Below are 20,275 nucleotides of genomic sequence, written 5' to 3' on the forward strand. Positions count from 1 at the left end.
TAGTCTTCATGTGGCAAATGATTTCGAATAATTTTCATGCAACTATAGAACAGAATAGTCGTTTCCATAATTATTAGAGTTTAAATATACACGTTCAGGATTACACTTCTAACAGTACTTTGTGATTTTGAATTTTTTTTCCACGTCACCTAATTAAACCAAGTTCCTCACTGTTCTCAGAGGCGACGGAGTGGATAGGGGTGAATAACATAGAAAATTAATTACAATAGAGTTTCATATTTCCGTAAAAAGGTGTCGATCCTCCCCATTAAATAGTTTCATTTCCCTTAGTTTTTAAACTATGTAGTGGTTGAAATTAAATTACATCTCAAGGTTGGCACCCTTGCGGAGTTGGGAGCTACTAGTAAGATATGGCAGACAACTTGCTAGTACAAAATTTATTTCATCTTTTTTAATTTTGGATAATCCCAATTACAATCTTCTCCATTTTATCGACTTCCCTCTAGTTTTCCATAGAGGGCACTCGGCACTTCCCTCACTTTCTAAGGGATGGGATACTTTTCTATTAGAAATTCTAAATTAACAGACCACAGTGACCTTCCGGTAGGGCTGGATACAGCGCGTAGTGAGATTTTCATAAAGCCCCTGACTTCGTGGAAATCCTGCTCGGGACACAGACTAGCTCGTGGGCTTGTAGATATATTTATTTAAGCCTTGTATTTAGTAGGCCACCTGCTTCGGCATAGGAAGAATACATTTTGGCTCTAAAGTTGACGATTATCATATATAAAATTGGGTCACTTATCTTTGTAATTTTAGTGTCCTAGTTTATTTCCTTTGGCGCGCCGTTGTTTCTCGTCTCTAGCTATCCTATTTTCTCTTCTCTAAGATTTTTTTTAGTTTTTCAACCTTCCCCCAAAGTTTTAACTTGACAAATTTCTACCATTTAACATACGTCATTCAAACATGAATTTCCGACTGAAACTTTTTATATACGCCTCCACTTCTCCCTGCCTTGCCGATTTCTTACGGCCTTATTATAGGGCAGTCCCAACTTGCCTCTGCCTTTTTTCTCTCTCATATACTATTTTATTTCATTTTTCTCTCTCTGCTATTCGGCTTTCGTTGCCAGCAAATTTGAGGTGATTCTCCGTTTAATGGCATGGTGCCTAATTATATAAACCATGCCTTATTTTCTTCTTTTTCTAAAATATATTATTTATATTTCTTACTATTATTATTATTTAAAAAATACATATACAGAGGATTACAGACATAAAACCTGAAAAGAGACAGAGCTGAAAAGAGACTAAAAATAAAAATTATAATATATAAAAGTAATATTAAAAATGTTAGTCATGATAGTTAGAAAAAAAATTCTTCTCGTTTATTAGGAAATCGTTACTCCAGATTTCCCAAAAATTTTCTCATTGTAAGTTATCTTTATTGTTAATTTACTTTTAATCTAGGTTTGAATTTTGCCTCTTGACAGAACACAAACACTTCACAATCTGAACTACAACTCTACACTAACACTAAAACACTAACAGATAAAGTTTTTAGCTCTTGACTTCCGCAGAGCTGTTTTTTTTTTAATATCAAATTTCTTTAATTTTATTTTTATTTTCAATGTATCACTCAAAATTTATCTTCTTCTTACTTCTCGTCTTTCTTTCCAAAGGTTTTCTAAAACATGCCTAGCAAGAGTGCTACATTTTTTTTGTTTTTTTCTTCTTCTATTATCGTTATTTCTTTTATTGTATCGTTTGATACATAACTGTCGCAAGACCAGAAAACATGCTCCGGAGTGTGAAGATCGCCACAAAAGCATTTATAAGCATTTATCGTCGTTTCCTAAGTTTAATCTTTTAAAATGTGTTTTAAATGGTCCATGTCCTCATATACATTCTAACACATCTTTACTTATATTTCCCATCATTTCTCTTGTTTTTAAATCTGGTATGATATTTCTAGTCCTGGCACATTTCCTGGATTTCTTTTTCATTCTTCTTCCTATTTTGTTCGGGTGATTCTTTCAATATCTTCATCGAAACTTGGTATTTCTCCTGTGATTTCTGGTATCTTCGTCATTTCTTTATTTTGGATCCAGGTCTTGATACATTTTCTTAATACTGGAGTGGTGTCGGTTCTTCATATGTAAGTAATTGCAGTACTTCGGCTGGGATTCTCTTCATTATGTTATTTACCCTTATTAAAATACGTCTCTGCACTCTTGACTATTTTTATTTTAGTTTAATATTCATAAAAATTCGGTGTCCCCATATTCCCACGCAGTACTGTAAGATGGCCATTAAGATTGTCTTGTTATATAACTTGAAAATCTTCATATCCACTCTAAAGTCCTTTGTTACAACTGTTAGTAATTTGTTGGCTATCTTTTTAGCTTTTCTCTGTTATTTCTGTTATCTATATATATAAAAGAGAACGTACAAAATCCTTTGTCCGCTCATCACGCTAATACGGCTGAACCAATTTCTTTCATTTTTGGGGGGTTATTAGGATTTGGACCCTAGTTGGTTTTTATCATATCACTTTAATTTTTAATTACCAGTGTCTTGAGATAATTGACCATTCAAGTGTCCATAACGTACAAATCCTTTGTTATTAGTTCATCATAGGTAAAAATAAACGTATTTATATGCAACCCGCATGACCGTGTCACTCGGCGGGTTAACATAAATGACAGGCGATATACAGCGGAAAATAGCTTGAATCTTCTGTTTAAAATTTTTTAATTGATTTGCTTATTTTTACAGACACTTTTACAATATGCCAGCACCGGGATGACCGCAGCGAAGCGGGGCGGGTTAACATAAATGACAGGCGATATAATGTTAAGATTTACTGCAATCTTCTATGGTTTTTATCATATCACTTGAAAGCGAAAAAGTAAAAATTATCTAAGTAACAAAGTTTATTGCGTTCCGGGGTGACTGCAGCGAAGCGGGGTGAACGCTGCTAGTATGTTTATGAAAGTTTAATTTTTTATCGATCTATCCTCCAAGATACTTGAATTCATTTACGTGTTCAATTTTTGTATCATCAATTTTTATTATTGGATCCCTCTTTAAAATTTGACCAAAGACAGTATATTTACTTGCTGATAAATTTAACTTATTTTCTTTGCACCAATTATCTAATTTTGTTAATACTATTTTCCCTTTACTTTCTATTTCATTCCTTGATGATGCTGAAATACAACTGCCAAATCATCAGCATAACCCACAACACCGATTGTTTCTTGCATATTATTTAAGTGATTTAAACATGGCTGTAGTGTAACATCCAACATTAAGGGCCCGAGTATCGAGCCTTGCGGGCAGCCTTTTGTGCTTATTGTTTTAATGATTTCTCCCGGTGCTTGTATTTATATTTGTCTTCCGCTACAATAATCTACCATTATATTATACAGTGTTTTACTGGTGTTCATTTTTTTAATTCGTTGGAGAAAGCTGGACACCATAAATTATCAAATGCTCCACTTATGTCAGCGTAAATCACTACTTGATATTTTTCTACTTTTCCCTCTTTTATCAGGTCTATCATTCTTTTAATAGCTGTTTCTGTGTTTTCCCCCTTTCCTAAAACCATATTGTAATAAGTCATTTTCAAAAACTCTCGTCCGATTAATTCTTTCCGTTATTGTTCTTTCAAACAGTTTGCTCATAATATTTAGTAAACATATAGGTCTATAGGATTTCGGATTGTCATCTTTTTTATCGTCAGATTTCTTAAAAATTACTAACTTAGCCTGTTTCCATCTTTTGGGTTTTTGTCCTTTCTTTAAACACAGATTAAACAGCTTTGACAAGTATGATACCCACTTATCTGCGTTTTCTTATAAATTTCTGGTTTTATGCAGTCTGGACCTGGTGCCTTTTTATTTTTAATCTTTTAATATGATTTATTATTTCTTCATTCTTAACTTCTTCATTTTATTGGAGCCACCGTCCATAAGCTATTCCACTGTTTCTTTCCAGTTTTTTTTTTTTTTTTTTTTTTTTTGTGTGTGTGTGTGTATGTCCCGTCCTGTTTTCTGAAGTTTGAAAGAGTGGTAGGTGTTTTTATTTTTTTGCTTGTTATTTTATATAGCTCTTCCCACGGATCTATATTCAATTTTTTTCAGTATAAGATTGCCAGCTTCAATTCTTACTTTCTGTTATTTTATTTTGATAGTTTTGTGTTAAATTTCTGTACTTGTTTAACCTTCTTTCTCTTAGATTATTATCTATAATATTTTTGTATAATTTTCTCGCTTTTCTTGTCTTCCTCGTTAAATTTTGTAATTCGTTTGTCCAAAATGTATTATTTATTTATTTCTAATTGGCTGTTGTTTCAGTTTTAGTTTATTTTTTATTGCACTTTTTGTTGCTTCCTCTATCGGTTGGGCTAGTTGATCTAGGTTGCTTCCATCTTCTATTTTTGGTAATTTTATTTCGTTCCAAAATTTTTTCCAATTTATTTTATCTGTGTTATAAAGAAATATTTCCTCTCCCTCGTTTGTAACTATTTCTTGAGTTTTTGTTTTCATTATGTCGAAGATTATTATATTGTGATCACTTTCAGTGGCCGCATCTAAAATTTTCCAATTTTTTATTATGCTGTACATCTTCGTTGATGCTATTTTTAGATCAATATTTGACTCTCCTTGACTGCTTCTATAATTGGGAGGGTTTCCTTCTTCCTTGATTATTATTAAATTATTGTTCATTATTAGATCCTCCACTCTTTCTCTTCTTTTATCTGTTTTATTACTATGCCATAAATTTGATTTTGCATTCGAGTCCATGCAAAGTAATGTACTGTCTCCCTGGTAAATCTGACAGAAGTCATCAATATTGTTTAAAAAGGGCTCTATGTCCATGCTTTATTGGCCGTAACAGTTTACTAGTTTGATATTTCTTAAAGTAGACCTTAACTCGAAACACATAGTCCAATTATCTCCGAATTGAGTAATATTTAATATCTTTATATTTTTGTTCCTATTTATAACTGCTGCCTGTGGTTTTTCACCTGTATTGTATAACTTATGGTCCCCTCCTGTGTGACTTTTAGATACAATTGTTTCCCATGTTCCCATATTTGTTATTTTTTTATTTCTTGTATATGGTTCTTGAAGGATAATCAAATCTGGTTCCACTTATTCTGCCAAATCTTTGATTTCATCCATTACTGCTTTACTTCTCTTTGCATTTAGTTGAATGACTTAGTTTTTTCTTCTTTAGCTTTGTTATTCATTTTGTTAATATGAGTTCGTCATAGTTCAAAGATTTTGTTGTTATTTTACGATTTTCTTCTTTTAAAAGTCAATTCTTGCTATTGTTGTCTCATATAACAATTTGTAAGTTGCACAGTCTTGATCGTTTTCTGCACTACATTGTTTTTTTTTTTTTTTTTTCCTTTTTGTGCAAGGGATGCATACTTTCTGTTTATCCTTGTTATGACAATTTGTGTGGTCATGATTTTCTCCACAATGGTTACAGACTCTCCTCTCCTCTTTACAGTACTTACTTATGTGTAGGTAGTCACAGCACACCGAACACTTGGAAATAGTTATAAAATCTTTTATTGCATGGGCCTCATACATGAGGTTAACCCTGCCATTTTGTAGTAGCCTTAACCTAATTCTAGAGGTGACTTCTATGACTAAATGACATTTTGTTTGATTTTTGGGTTCAGTTCGAATTCTTGGTTTTATTTGGCTTTGTACTTATCCTGTTACTTCTTTTTCGAACTTTTGTTCTATGAGTGTCTCTATTATTTCTTCATCTTTGAAATCAGATGCGACACTGTATATGGTTTTTCCTTATTGGGTTGTTCTAAAATGATCTACCATTACCATTTCCTGAAGTTTCTTGTTCCTTATTATTTTTTCATGTCTTCTTCGATAGCAGACTCTACAATTAGTGTGTTCTTCATTTTCCTTAATGATGTAATTTTTATTTCCTCCTTTGCCGCTTTTACACTTGAACTGAATTTTCGGTGTAGTTCCGTTACATTTTCGTTGTTTTTTTTTTTTTTTTTCCTTTCAGAAACATTGTGGGCTTCTGCTTTGTTATCACTTGTTGCACCATCTGTGCTCGTTTGCTAGTCAGTCCTGTATTTTGTGCTCCCGAAAGAATTGAGGAATATGTTGGTTTGTTTTCTACTTGTTTTCTGTTTTCGGCTTTTAATTTTGCAATTTCGGTCTATAGTCTTTCATTTTCCTGCTTCAAGTTTTCATTTTCCATTTTGAGATGCTCGTTTTTGCATAGGGTTTTTGATTGTTGAATGAGACATTTTGTTAGCTCCTTCTTTATGCTTTTGCAATAGCACCACTAGCCTTGCTCTTTTCTACTGCGATTTCACAAATTCTAAAGCACACTCATTCGTCTATGATATATGTCCCACTGATCCATCCTCCTGATATTTGTTCTTTTCTCTTGCTAATTCTTGTTCGTTGCCTGATAATATTTCCTAATCTTTCTTTTTGTTTATAGGGGCCGCGGTGGCTCAGTGGTAGAGCGTTCACCTCTGGTGCTTGGGGTCCCGGGTTCGATCCCAGCCCCCGCCAAGTGAACTTTGTGGTGGACACACACCGTGTGCGTGGGTTTTCTCGGGGTTCTCCCGTTTCCTCCCACTTTATTCATTTCGCCATTTCATTCATTTCTCATAATCACCGTCTCCTTTAGCCTAACCGGCATAACCGTGGGACGTAAAACTCAAAGATTTCATTTCATTTTTCTTTTTGTTCATACTTTTATTTTGGTTTGAATTTACACTTTGATACATTAAATGTCCTTGTTCCTCTTCCAGTTTATCAAGCATATCGTCATACGAACCACTTGAATATCGCGGTAGTCTATCCATTTTATTTAATTTGTATTTCTTAGTTCTGGGGGGATCCCGCCCCCTGATTATGTCGAGAAGTTCTTATCTGTTTTGCATATTTAAGTCAGTGGAGAAAAAACAAAGAAAGCTATAAAGTCCACTTACCTTCTTATGTTGATGTTTAAGTCAGCCAGAAATGTCACTATATGTACAGGTGCTCTTTTACTATTGTTTCCTACGACACATGATACAGGATGAGTTTCCGCGGGAGAAATTCAAGGTCACTCACAGTTTATTCACACTTTGTCACTTCCTATGTTCGCATAAAATACAACCTTGCAAATGTTCCTTTTCCTCTTCAGCCACTACATCTTTAGTTTTTAACGCTTAAAAGTTGCCATGTAATACACTAAAAACACTAGATATTTTACAAAAATATCCGTAAGTTTTTATTAAATTCTTAACATCTATTTTCGCACACATTACGTTATACCTTTATGCGTCCACAGACAAGCGGCCACTTTCAAGCTCAGCCTGCAAACCGTACGTTTTACCGTATTTTGCCGGAGGGACACACACACGTCGACTCTCACTCACATTACAAACCATATAAAAAAAAAAAAAAAAAAAAAAGACAAACTGAGACGTTGCGAGACAAAATTTGTGTAGTTATTTGTTTATGTCAAATATCGAGGGACCGTTTCTATCATAGTTAGACTCACCGCAGTAGCGAGCGATAGTCCCGCATACAATCCAACTTTTGTTTTCGTCTTTCTATCATTGTCCGTTTGAAATTCTCCATTGTACTATTCATTATTTCCACTTTTGTTTCTATTGATCACCATAGAGATGAATGCTATGTAGATCAAAGGTGTCCAAACTCATGAGGTGGGCGCTCACGAGTTAGGAACTCACGCTCAGTCGACCTCAACCTCACGAAGTGAGCGTGAGGCCAGACTGGTAATGTGAGCGTGAGGTTGAGTGAGCGTGAGGTCAGGCTGGTTATGTGAGCGTGAGGTTGAGTATGCGTGAGGGGATTTTGTACGCTAAGTCAGTGTTTTATTTACGAATTTTCTAGAGGGGAGAAGAATCTTGAATCTTGGACTACCAGTTAACCACATAAGAATTGCAGCCCTCCCTCGCCTTCGGCCGAGGGGAGCCCATCTCTCCAACTACTTGGGCCCCCAAAACAGAGTACTTAACCCACAAAAACCCAAACATTGTTCAAGTAAGAATTTTTGAACAAAACTTTCATGGTTCACTAAATGAGGGTCTTAGATAAGAGAAATGTCCAAAAAAAAGTGTTTTTGAATGAATTGGAAATCCAATGTGACACCTGTGACTCAGCGAGGAACAGACGTAGTTTACAACTTTAATTTAGTACATGAACAATTACTATTTTACCAGAGTAATTATTGACCCTTTTAGATACAGGAAAAGTAAATTATTAGGGAGTTAAATACTTACTTATCATAGCAATAAATAAACTATATCGGAAGCTGAAAGGCGCTCGAGAACTCCATGAGCCGCATGCAGCTACTGACAAGAAAAGTTGAATAAAATTGCTAAAACCTGAAGAAAAGGGACGAAACAAAGCTTGCTACAAAGGTTTATGTGTGGCTTATAAAGTACAATGGATATTTGTGTAAAACGTTTGAAACTAACTTTATAAAGTCAACAGGAAATCAATGTGACACCTGTGATACACTGGGGATTTGTGGGTTTTAAATTCTTAGCCAGATTCCCCCTCCCCAATGAGTTTCCACATTGGTTTGCATGTGGAATGCATTGCAGTCAAAATCACTTAGTAGGCCTTGTCCATTTTTCTAAACAGGATCAGTCTATACAGTATTTTCTTCCACCTTCCATCATAATTTTATCCTATCAAGCCACAGAGAATACATTCATTCACCTTCACAGTTGCCGTTCTTAAAAGGAAAATTATATATAGTATAATTAAAAATGGGATTCTGTCATTTTGAAAGAAATAATGCCCTCCCCCCCAAAAAAAAAGTCTAACGGGTGCAACCAACGTCCTAAAACCAGCCTGTGGGCACCCCTGCCTGCTCCAAATAGAAAATAGAATGTACGTATTTTCTGGGCGAGTATTTGAGAGACATTATTACATCTTGATAAGTAAATAGAATTTCATATACACCGACTATTTACTTGGAAATAAAATTTATATACTTAGCAAGTAATTGTTTTTGTATAAATATAACAACGCAGATCAGCCATAAATAAATGTTTTGTATTAATAGGGTAAATGTGCCAGTCCTCGACCACTTAACTCATTTTCGTATAATCCTTAAATCGTTCTTCAGACCAGAACAACTTAGGAGGATGCAACTAGCTCATGTGTGTTCCAAAAGCTATATTTCATCTATATTTTATCCAAAACGGAGATAACATACTATTTATGTAATATTAGTCGGACAAACACCGATGATTGATTTATTTTTAGTGTTCGACCAGGGACGGATTTAATGTTTTACCGCCCCTAGGCCCAAAAGCGTTTGGCGCTTCCCTCTCCCCCGTAGATAAACAAAATTTTAACAATACAAAATAATCATATAGCAAAAAAATATTTTATATCCTCGTTTTTGTACAAATTTTAATGCATTTTCACTTTGTATAATGTAAAAAAAAAAATTGAATTGTTACAAATTATTTTTTTAAGTAAATTTACAGAGAATGATTAATTTGAGTTTTACAATACGAGGTAGTTCTATAATACAAGAAATCCGTTTCGAATTTTCGACTGTACGTAACAGTTTTAATATTAAAACTACCGAGAGTGTCTCTAAAATGACCAGAACAACTGTTTGGACTGTTGAAATTTATCTAAATAGAGACTGGTAAGGTGGCAGATGTTGAGGGTCACATGCGAAAGAGAATTTAATGAAGGGGGCGAAGCGCATCATACGGACCGGCCTCTATGCAAATGTCTACTGCAAATATAAGATTAAAATTTCACTTCACTTCAACCAATGAGTTAAGCCATATATTTGCAAAATCAAATTTCTTGGAGAGCTTTATTTTTACTTTTATTATTATTATTATTATTATTATTATTATTATTATTATTATTATTATTATTATTATTATTATTATTATTATTATTAAACTTTGACTTTTTGGGGTCCGCGGTGGCTCAGTGGTAGAGCTTTCACCTCTGGTGCGTAAGGACCCGCGTTCGATCAAAGCCCCCGCCAAGTGGACTTTGTGGTCTACAAACATCATGTACGTGCGTATTTTCGGGGTTCTCCCATTTCCTCCCACTATTTCATCCATTATTTCATCATCACCGTCTCCTTTGGCCTAACCGGCGTATGCGTGGGACGTTAAACTCAAAGATTTCATTTACAATGAAGGGTTACGAGAGATGACATCTATTCTTAGATGCCTAACCCGATTGCAAAACCAACTTCTCGCTAGTTCTTACCTTTTTTGCAATATGTATTGAATCCGCAAGTTGTAATGTACTTCTATCATTTCCGATTTCGGTGGAAAGATATAGATAAGGATGGTAACTAAAGGTATTCTTGGGATGTTTAATTGAAAAAAAAAACCGCTTATCTCTATTACAGTTTTTACTTTATAGTGATCAACGTTAGAACCAGACGTGGTAGATTTCTGCCATTTTCAGTTTGAATAGAAGGTTAAGAGTGAATGTGAGAACTTTCCTTAGAAAACTAAACCGATCCTTAAAAAAACTCACTATCTTTTTTTAAAATATGGTTTTTGATCTATGTAGATTAATACTGAGACTGAAAGTTGTAAGAAATTTATATCACTTCCGATTTGTTAAAGATGGAGATGAAAGGTCTTCTTTGGATGCTGGATCAATTGCAAGAAACCATGTCTCGCTATATGTTACTGTCTTTGCTCTATAGTAATCAATGTTAAACCGAAAATGGATAATTTCTACCTCTACCCATGGGTAAATCATCTTCACTAACGAACTTTTCGAAATTATTATTTTAGCTATCGATCCCAGGAGACGGAATTCAATAATTCACTTGCATTTAGTAGTTTGCGTGTGAAGCAAAAGTCGTATAGGCGTACGAACTAATATTACTATATTGTAAATCCCACTTGGCTGATCCTGATAAATCGACGTGTGTTTGTCATATTTGGTTGTATTAGGTACTAATCCTGTGGAAGAGAGAACGTTGAAAGTCTAGGAAGTGTTATATGAATAATTTTCTTTATGCTGAGAAAGTGGTTTCGGTATACCTTGATATTGAAAACAAGAAAACACCGAAAACTATCCAAATACTGAAAACTATAGAAAACTCGACATCAAAAAATCCCGACGTTTCAAACTATCGATCGATACATCGAAATATCGCAAGTCCTACCCACGACCCTGTGCACCAAAGGTGCGGGTGCTAGCGCCAATAGGCTAGCCAGAAGAGCTGCGCCCGAACTCACGAAATCGGCGCTCATGAGTTCGGAACTCAGGTTCACTCGACCTCAACCTCACGAAGTGAGCGTGAGGTTCGAATGTTGTGAGCGTGAGGTCAGACTGGTGTTGTAAGCGTCAGGTTGAGTGAGCTTGAGTTCAGACTAATGATGTCAGAGTGAGGTCGAGGGAGCGTGAGGTCAGATTGGTAAGGTGAGCGTGAGGTTGAATGAGTGTTAGGTCAGACCAGTGAGGTGAGCGTGAGGTCGAAATGAGTTTGTGAGCATAAGGTTGAGTGAGGTTAGGTCAGAGTGGTCACCTCTGATGTAGATGTTTGGGCCCATAATTCTTATTAACATTTTTAAGAGTTCAGTAGAAGGATAGTAAATTGAACAATTTATATATATATATATATATATATATATATATATATATATATATATATATATATATATATATATATATATATATATATATAAAATTTCTGTGTTTACGTGCCTGCCTTGCCTTTAGATGTCCTCTCTTTCGAATTTGTTTGAGAATATAACTTTTTTATCATTATGTGCGGTTAATCAATTTTTATATAGTCCTATTTTTCCTTGTGTAAAGTGTTGCAACCTTAGAATTTTATTAAACGGGGTCATTGATTTGAAGGATTAAATGATAATTAAATTTATGTGTTGAAATATATATATATATATATATACGTGTCGAATATAAATGTGATATTGAAGTAAAATGTATAATGTTGCATTACGTAGATAATTATGTGTAAATGGTCTTGGTACCTACCCCGAATGGTTGTTGGTTGTCATAGTTTCGGAAAATTGGACGAATATAAAATGTGAATTTAAAGTGTACCGCCTACTGTTAGATATTACTTTTGTGCTTAAATAATATATGTAAATACTAACATCGTCTGTCGTTTTACTAATCGCTTGTGGTATGAAATTAAGACAGGTCGTCGTAACCCAAATTTATCATTAAGTTTACCATGAAGTCCATAAACCAGAAACCTTCTTGTACAGTTACATTTCAATTTCACTCATCATATACGAATCCTTGAAATTGAACAGTTTTACCCCTTAGTAATCGTGGACTCGATACAATAGTGAAATCTCGTTGAACATAAAAGAAATCTCATTTTTTCTCTACATTGTGCTAATATAACTATAAATGTGTGCACCTAATGTGATGCAAGGTGATAGTGATTTAAGAGCTAGTAAATGGATGAGATAACGAATGGAATGACAAAATAAGAGACGTGGTCACTGTGAAATTAGTGACAAAACTTTGTTTCCTTAATCCTGGAAATTGGAAACTGTATAAACCAATAAGTCTACAGAGTGAATATGTGTTGTTCACAATTTATAAATATTATTTCTTGTGTGTATATCTAAATAAAGTGAAGTTAAGTACATGAACACCGAAATGGTGCCTTACGAACGCGTGATATAACAGGTTATCTGAAAGTACGAGAAAAGACTCTTTTAATCTTCTTTTAAGTTTTTTTCTTTTCTTTCCTTACATATGAGATATTGACTCGTTTCGTCATCTTTTTAAATTTCTTTTCTTTTTCTTTCATATAATATATAATAAAATGTAACTAGATTTTCAAATTTATGTTTTATTTTATCAAAATTTAAATTATTATTTTTTGTGTTTCCCCTTCTTTCATCCTCCTCTTAACATCAAATCTAAATTGATGCAATCCAAGATTCTATGAGGAATCATACATTTATATGTGTATTCTATTGCATGCCATAAACATTTACTTTGTGTTCAAATTCTTAATAGAGCTCCTCCGTGGCTAAGCGGTTAGCGTACGCGCCTTTGGTGTGGGAGACCCGGGTTCGATTCCCGGCGGGAGCTCATGTGGTTCGGATTCCACGTTAATCAGTAGGTCCACGGCTCATATAGCCTCGCTGCTGAAAGGGACGCTAAACTAAAATCAACTCAACTCAACTCAAATTCTTAATAGATGTAATACATATTGACCAACTGTAGTTAGATGATAGTTTCTTTTAAACTGACTTACATACATCAATATATATTGACTTACATATATTAATATATCAATATGTAAATCACTTTGATTTCTTTCTTTCTTGGTTTACTCACCTGTCTGTTCGATCTTCACTATCGAAATCAGCTATTGGACAAAGGTTATTCAACATTTGGAAATAAAGACAAACAAGTAAATTAATACTTCTCATTACCTGGGTTGGGTCAGGGCAACTCCCACTTGTGCAGTTGCCTGGATGCAGGTCAGGGTAGTATGAGAGAACATGTGTTTCATGAGGATAAATTCAGAATTGATTCTGAAATAATGAAATTCGGGTGTGAATCAGCTTTTTAATAACTATTTAAGCTTCGTTACCACATTTCCATCATTATTTCATCTCTAGTTCCTTCTTGCTTTCTTCTCTTCTTCTTCTTTTCCTTATTTCCTCCTACGTTCTTCTTGACTTCCTCACTTTTCCTTTTCCTATTTCTAATAACATTGAAGAGGGGTCGTGACTGGGGGTGAGTTCTCGCTATAAACACGGTCATTAAATTCTTTTGATATTTATCTTCGGAAATCCGATACTATTTAACCAATAACAAAACATACGTATAAAGCAACAAAATACTAAAATTCATTTTTATTAATTTATTTTTTCTAAGTTATCCGATTGAAGATTAAGATTTTAAAATGTTGCGACATTACAATCACGATCATTTTTCTTATTACAGTTATAAATTGTTCTTTAAAGGAGTTGATACAATTTACAATAGTCTTATATTCATCCTTCTTCTTTCTAATATTACGTTTAGAAGGTAACCCTGTAATAATTGCACTTCCTGTAGCTTAAGATGTTGTTGTAATTGAATAAACTGTCACGGGGAAAAATACATTAATAAAACCAGTTGTTGCAGATAATAATATTGTAAAGTTTCTTGGGTAGAGCAAATATAGTACTCGGGATTTGGACTTTTCCCATTACCTTTTTATTATAAAAAGTTCCTCTAATACAGAAGTATGTACAATAATAGTTTCCTTTAAATACTTTAGGTTGGAGTGTGGTAGGAACCCGAAGACCAAGCGTCGTGGGCTTTGAGGTGAGGTAACTCTCTTTGACCAGGCGTCGTGAGAGGGTTTAAGTTTTGTGTGATTAGGTGTCTCCCTCGGTGACCGGGCGTCGTGAGAGAGAGAAAGAACCCAATGACCGTGCGTCTTAGGACTTTAGGATTAGCTGTCTCTCAATTGACTAAGAGTCGTGAGAGGGTAAGGTAACACAATGGCCGGGCGCCTTAGGGCTTTAGGTGGTTTGATCAACCTGTGGATGCTGATCGAGGCGTGCAGCTCCCTTTTATCCTGTAGTATCGGCTTCCTGAGGTGATCCTCGTCCTTCCGATTGTTGGCGATGGTGGGCGACTCCTCTTCGGGACCGTCGTCTGTTTGTTTCTATTTACTATTAACATATGTAGTTCACGCGTGGTTACTGCATAACGTGTAGACATGCGGAACCTTACAATATAGATAAAGTTATTAAGCTGTAATACACATATTTAACAAAACGTAATTTCCTCTTTTCCTTTTAGCTATGTTCTAATTTTCCAATGATATATTCTATTAACTTGATTACTTTTTCTCTTGGAATATCTTTAGTCAAATCAAATGCATCCATTTATTATATAATAAATGGCTAAGGTATTCAAGTTAACTGGTGATACTACTACTTTGAAAACTAAACTACGTTACGAATTACATAACAGTAATAACGATTTTGGTATAGGACTAGCTGAATTTTAGAGTACTTATTTAACTCCAAATGTTGCATATAATGCATTAGTTATATATGAAGATAAACGAGTACTTGTACCAGGTGGACAATACAGTTTAAAGAGCCTTAACTATTATTTAAAGTCTCAATCTGTAAATATAACATCAACAGAAGATCAGATAAGGAATAGAGTAAAAGTAGAAACAGGCGATGGTGATTTTGTAACAGGAAATTTAAATATTGTTATTGGATTTGAACATTTGCCAGTATTAGCAAAGAACGAAACATATATTGGAAATAAATTACCAAAGTTTCATCCTTTCGATACAATTATGTTCACTGTAATGTAGCGGATGGTATGATTGTTAATGGTGGTGATTATACCCATAGAGAAACAGGAGTAATAGAAACATTTAAAACAAATGCTGAATTTAAACATATTATTATATATGAACCCACTTATCCTTTATTTTTCCTTTAACAAGAAACAGGATCGATGAATTTGAAATAAAAATAACAGATGAGAATGATACTTTAATTGATTTAGGTGGAGAAACAACAACGATATTTTCACAAACAAAGATTTTCTATTAAATAATAGGAAGCATGTGTTATATTAAAGGTTATACGTTTCTTATTCCTCAAAATGAACTTGAGAATTTAAAGATAGATCATATATTAACAAAAAACAGTTAAATGATAAAGCTAAGAAGACAAAAGAAGGAAAAGGTGTGAATTTAACTCTAACCACTTCGCAAATTAAAAAGATTAAGAGTTCACCCAAGAACATATTGGTGGATTTATATTTACAATACCAGATAATCTCGCGGCAGTTGGAGCTTTAGGTTCTTTAGCAGGAGGATCAGCACCTATAGCTGAAACTGTTATTGGTGCGGAAAAGAATAAGCAAGAACTAAAAGAACAAAAACGACATAATTTAGCAATGGAAGCCAAACAAAGTGGTGGTAGAAAGTCAGAAACTAAAACCATTAGAAAATTTCGACATAGAGAGGTTGGTAAAAGAATTAAAGGTGAAGTACTTTCGAGGAGTGTTTATAAGTGATGAATTACCTAGAAAATGAGTGAGGTGTGTGTCAATTTAGATAAATCAAGAAACATTGGCACATTGGATATGTTATTGAAAAGATAAAGATGTCAAATCTGTGTTTGATTCTTATGGAGGAGTACCACCTAAACCGTTAATACAATATCTTGGAAATCAAAATCTATTTTATATAGACGATCGAATACAAGATTTTAACTCTGTTATTTGCGGACACTTATGTGTTAAGTTTTAAAAATTATTAAATGATGAATATTCTTTTAGTGATATAGTATATATAATGAAAAATGAATTAAAAATTTTTAATTGCTTTTATGAGTAATTATCATAAAAGATTATTTTAAGTAAATATGGAAGACATAAATAATAGAATTATAGTTTATTTTGAGAAGTGTAATAACATTAATAGAGATGATTTTCGTAAATATTTAATATATAATAAGTGTGTTAAAAATATATACTTAAAGATAAATATTATATTTATTATGTCGTTCATATCTGGAAAGCGCTTATTCCTAAGTTTTTATATACAGATGAAGACTTGGAAAAGTTAATACCGATAATTACCTTAAAAGATTTGAAAAGAAAATTAGTAACTAATCATCATGGCTCCAACTATATAGATGAAAGAACAAATGCTTGTTATAGTGCTGGTATGAGAAAACTGTGGTATAACACTATAAAAAGATTTAAGTTACAATTATCTCGTTTACAAGCTTTACAAGATAGAGTTATACCAAAAGAGGTGTCTGCGATGTTAGACCAAGAATTTAAAAATATACCGAATATACCGAAAAATCAAATATCAGTGCAAGATATATTAAAAATACTGAAGAAACATAAATACTCAAAATATTATGATGATGTTTATTCAATACACTTTGACTTTACAAATCAAACACCAGGTTATGTTTATGTAGCAACTACTAGACATCACAAAGAAAGGAGTATATATAAAGTGAGTTATACAAAAGTCATGAACAACGTCTATGTCAGTTTAATGAGTTTAGATTTGACTTTGAGCTCTTTTATTATCAAGAAACTTATAAGACACTTCATGCTAATAAATACATAAAGAATTAGTTGAATTTAAGTGAATTTTTCTGAATTCGAATTAAATACTATCAAAGAAATTATAAATGCTGAATAAGCGAAATGTTAAAAGGTTTGGAGTTGAAAGAAGAATGTTCCATAAAAATGAAATAAAACTATTTTCTTCATAAATAATATGAGTACTATGGATAATTCTCACAGTTTAAATGATATATGTTACGAACATATTAAAGATAACTATTGGTATTGTTTGTTTGGTGATTTCGAGTTGATCATAGATAAGAAGACAGTCAGCTTCAACGCAACTAAATTGTGCCAAGATTGTGGTAAGAGATTTGATGATTGGTTAGAAAATAAAGATTCAAAGGACTGACATTGTACTGAAAACATGTTTCGAGAAGTTAGGTTGGAAATTGCTTTTTTCTATACAATAAATAATATATATCTTTGTCAAGTCATAAGTAAGAAAGGTGATGTTAATATTAATGAAGAGCAATTAGAACTCTTAAAGAGTTTTAGTACGAAAGAAGAGCATAGAAACCTTAGTAATCTAGACAAAGCTTTTACAATAAATAATGAATCATGGGTTGATTTCAAAACAAAAGACTTATTAATGTAGCTAGTGCAATTAATCAACAAGATGTAGTAACTTTGGAAACACTTGAGCCAATAAATAATTAATTAGAAAGTGATTACAGGAAGTTTGAAGTCACATACTTAAAGAAAGATTAATTAGATATAGGATCTGAATTATCAAAATTAAATATTTGGATAAATGATAGATATGTACTCATCGGACATAGACAATTAGCTCTTTTGTATGATGCAATTTTAGACGATGATGCTATAACATTAGGCAAGCTTCAGTGACCGTTAGATAAATTTGTTACAAAAGAAGATTTCCAAACATCAAACAAAGAAGAAATATGCTTATTATGAAGAAAGAAACTATAAATCTATCATATCGATTGAGAACGAAAGGTGTTAAAGATCCAATCTTTAGAATATTTAATCTATCGAATGGTTATAAATTTCTCTATAATGGAAAAATAATGCATATGAAATCAAACTTGGATACATACCTTCTAAATACATTTTTAAACAGTACTCTAGTTGAAACTTTTTCTTTAGACATTAGAAATGGTGATGTATTTTCTTTTCAAGCAGATTTCAGCTTTCGAAGAAGGACAATTGCTATTTGTTATTATGTACGTAGTAAGACAAATCAAATGGTTTTCTATATAATAAGTAGGATGTATTGTGTTAAGTGTAAGAAATCAACAGATACAAAGAAACATACCATTAGAATAGAGCGAACAAAGAATGGAAGATACATTAACAAAGGTGTTTGTTCTGTATGTGGTGTTACTAAATCTCAATTCGTTAAAAAGAAAGATTGACTAGAAGAAGGTAAAGGTGTTAGAGAAGACATTATAGAAGAAATTCACAAACCTGTAAAAAGAAATTATCCTATACTAGGTGTCATTGTAAAAAGTATTGATGATCATTGGCAAGCTGATCTTGTAGAAATGGATAGTGGAATATTAAAAGGTGTTTCCAAATTAAACAAAGGTTATAAGTATTTACTAACGATTATTGATGTGTTCTCGAAATGTACTCCTTTTCCTGTTAAAGATAAGAGCTGTAAGAATGTTACAGAAGCGTTTGAATCGGTATTAAAAATTAGAAAACCTGGCAACTTACAAACTGACCAATCTAAAGAATTTTATAACAAAGACTTTAGAGAGTTGATGAAGGAATATAATATCAATCATTACTCAACCTGTAGTGGTAAAAAGGCTTCCATCGTAAAATGCTTCAACAGCACTCTTAAGGAAAACATGTGGAAGAAGTTTACTCACAAGCAAATTATAAATGGACAGAGATATTAGCAACATTAATTAGCGAGTATAATAATAATAATAATAAAGTACATAGAACAATTGGTATAAAGCCTGTAGAAGTTAATAGAAAGAATGAGCAAATAATATTAGAGAAAGTATAGAAGAAAGAATATAAGCGTGTTAAAACTAAATATAAAATTAATGATTACGTACGTACAAGTAAATCTAAAGGGTTGTTTGAGAAAGGATATACACCTAGCTGGTCAACAGAAGTATTTGTTATTAAAGAGATTATTCCATCCAATCCACCAACATATAGAATAAATGATTTGGATAATGAGGATGTATAAGAAAGAATCTATGAGCAAGAATTATTAAGAACTGAGTACAAACATGAGTACTTTGTTGAAAAAGTATAGCAGTAGTAATCGCAGCACTTTATCTCACTCTTATTAATCCAATTTTGGGGCCACCATGGACCATAGTGAATGAATCAGGGGATGCTTTAGCCCGGGATTGCGCCACCTATTGAAATTTTGCTTATGCTTATTCAGGGGCCATGCACGTTGGTGTAAATGAGTCAGAGGTATCTTGGCCCTGCTATGACGTCATTGAATTGGGAGTTTTGGATCAGAGGTCATGATGATTCTTTAAAATTACTAAAAATATGGTCTTGATGATTCATTATGTTATGAAATAGTACAGGTTTACGAATGTTTTTTTTTCGTTTCCTTTTATGGCATAAAATTTGGAGATTGTTATATCTTTGATGAGATGGACTAACACGGGTGCAAATGAAATCTTATATATAAAGTGGGTTATACAGAAAGGAGTATATATAAAGTGGGTTATACAAAAAATCTTAAACAACGTCTAGATCAGTTTAATGAGTTTAGATTTGACTTTGAGCACTTTTATTATGAAGAAACTTATAAGACACTTAATGCTAATAACTACATAAAGAATTAGATGAATTTAAATATACAGGTGAATTTTTCAAAATTGAATTAAATACTATAAAATAAATTATAGATGAAAATTATGAATAAGCTAAATGTTAAAAGGGTTGGAGTTGAAATAGGAATGTTCCATAAAAATGAAATAAAATTATTTTCTTCATAAATAGTATGAGTACTATGAATAACTCTCACAGTTTAAATGATATATGTTACGAACATATTAAAGAAAACTAATGGTATGGTTTGTTTGGTGATTTCAAGTTGACCATAGATAAGAAGGCAGGATACTTCAACGTTACTAAGTTGTGCCAAGATTGCGGTAAGAGATTTGATCATTGGTTAGAAAATAAAGAGTAAAAAATTGTTAGAATATTACAATAAACAATAGC

The 20,275-nt window shown here is 33.0% G+C and overlaps 2 protein-coding genes across 2 annotated transcripts in view; both read left to right on the forward strand.

The window, feature by feature from the left end:
* LOC145679180 (uncharacterized) overlaps positions 1–16,030 on the forward strand; it is a 146,329-nt gene extending 130,299 nt beyond the window's left edge. Inside the window, exon 6 of the mRNA XM_081749771.1 lies at positions 15,786–16,030. Within this exon, the coding sequence (XP_081605897.1) occupies positions 15,786–16,030 (245 nt within the window). The remainder of the gene's footprint in view (positions 1–15,785) is intronic.
* A 1,237-nt stretch (positions 16,031–17,267) lies between these two features.
* Positions 17,268–20,275, forward strand: part of LOC145679181 (uncharacterized) — a 75,192-nt gene continuing 72,184 nt past the window's right edge. The window contains exon 1 of the mRNA XM_081749772.1: positions 17,268–17,409. Within this exon, the coding sequence (XP_081605898.1) occupies positions 17,268–17,409 (142 nt within the window). The remainder of the gene's footprint in view (positions 17,410–20,275) is intronic.

The sequence above is a fragment of the Thermobia domestica genome, chromosome 2 (genome assembly GCF_964235325.1).
Source record: "Thermobia domestica chromosome 2, izTheDome1.hap1.1, whole genome shotgun sequence".
NCBI lineage: Eukaryota > Metazoa > Arthropoda > Insecta > Zygentoma > Lepismatidae > Thermobia > Thermobia domestica.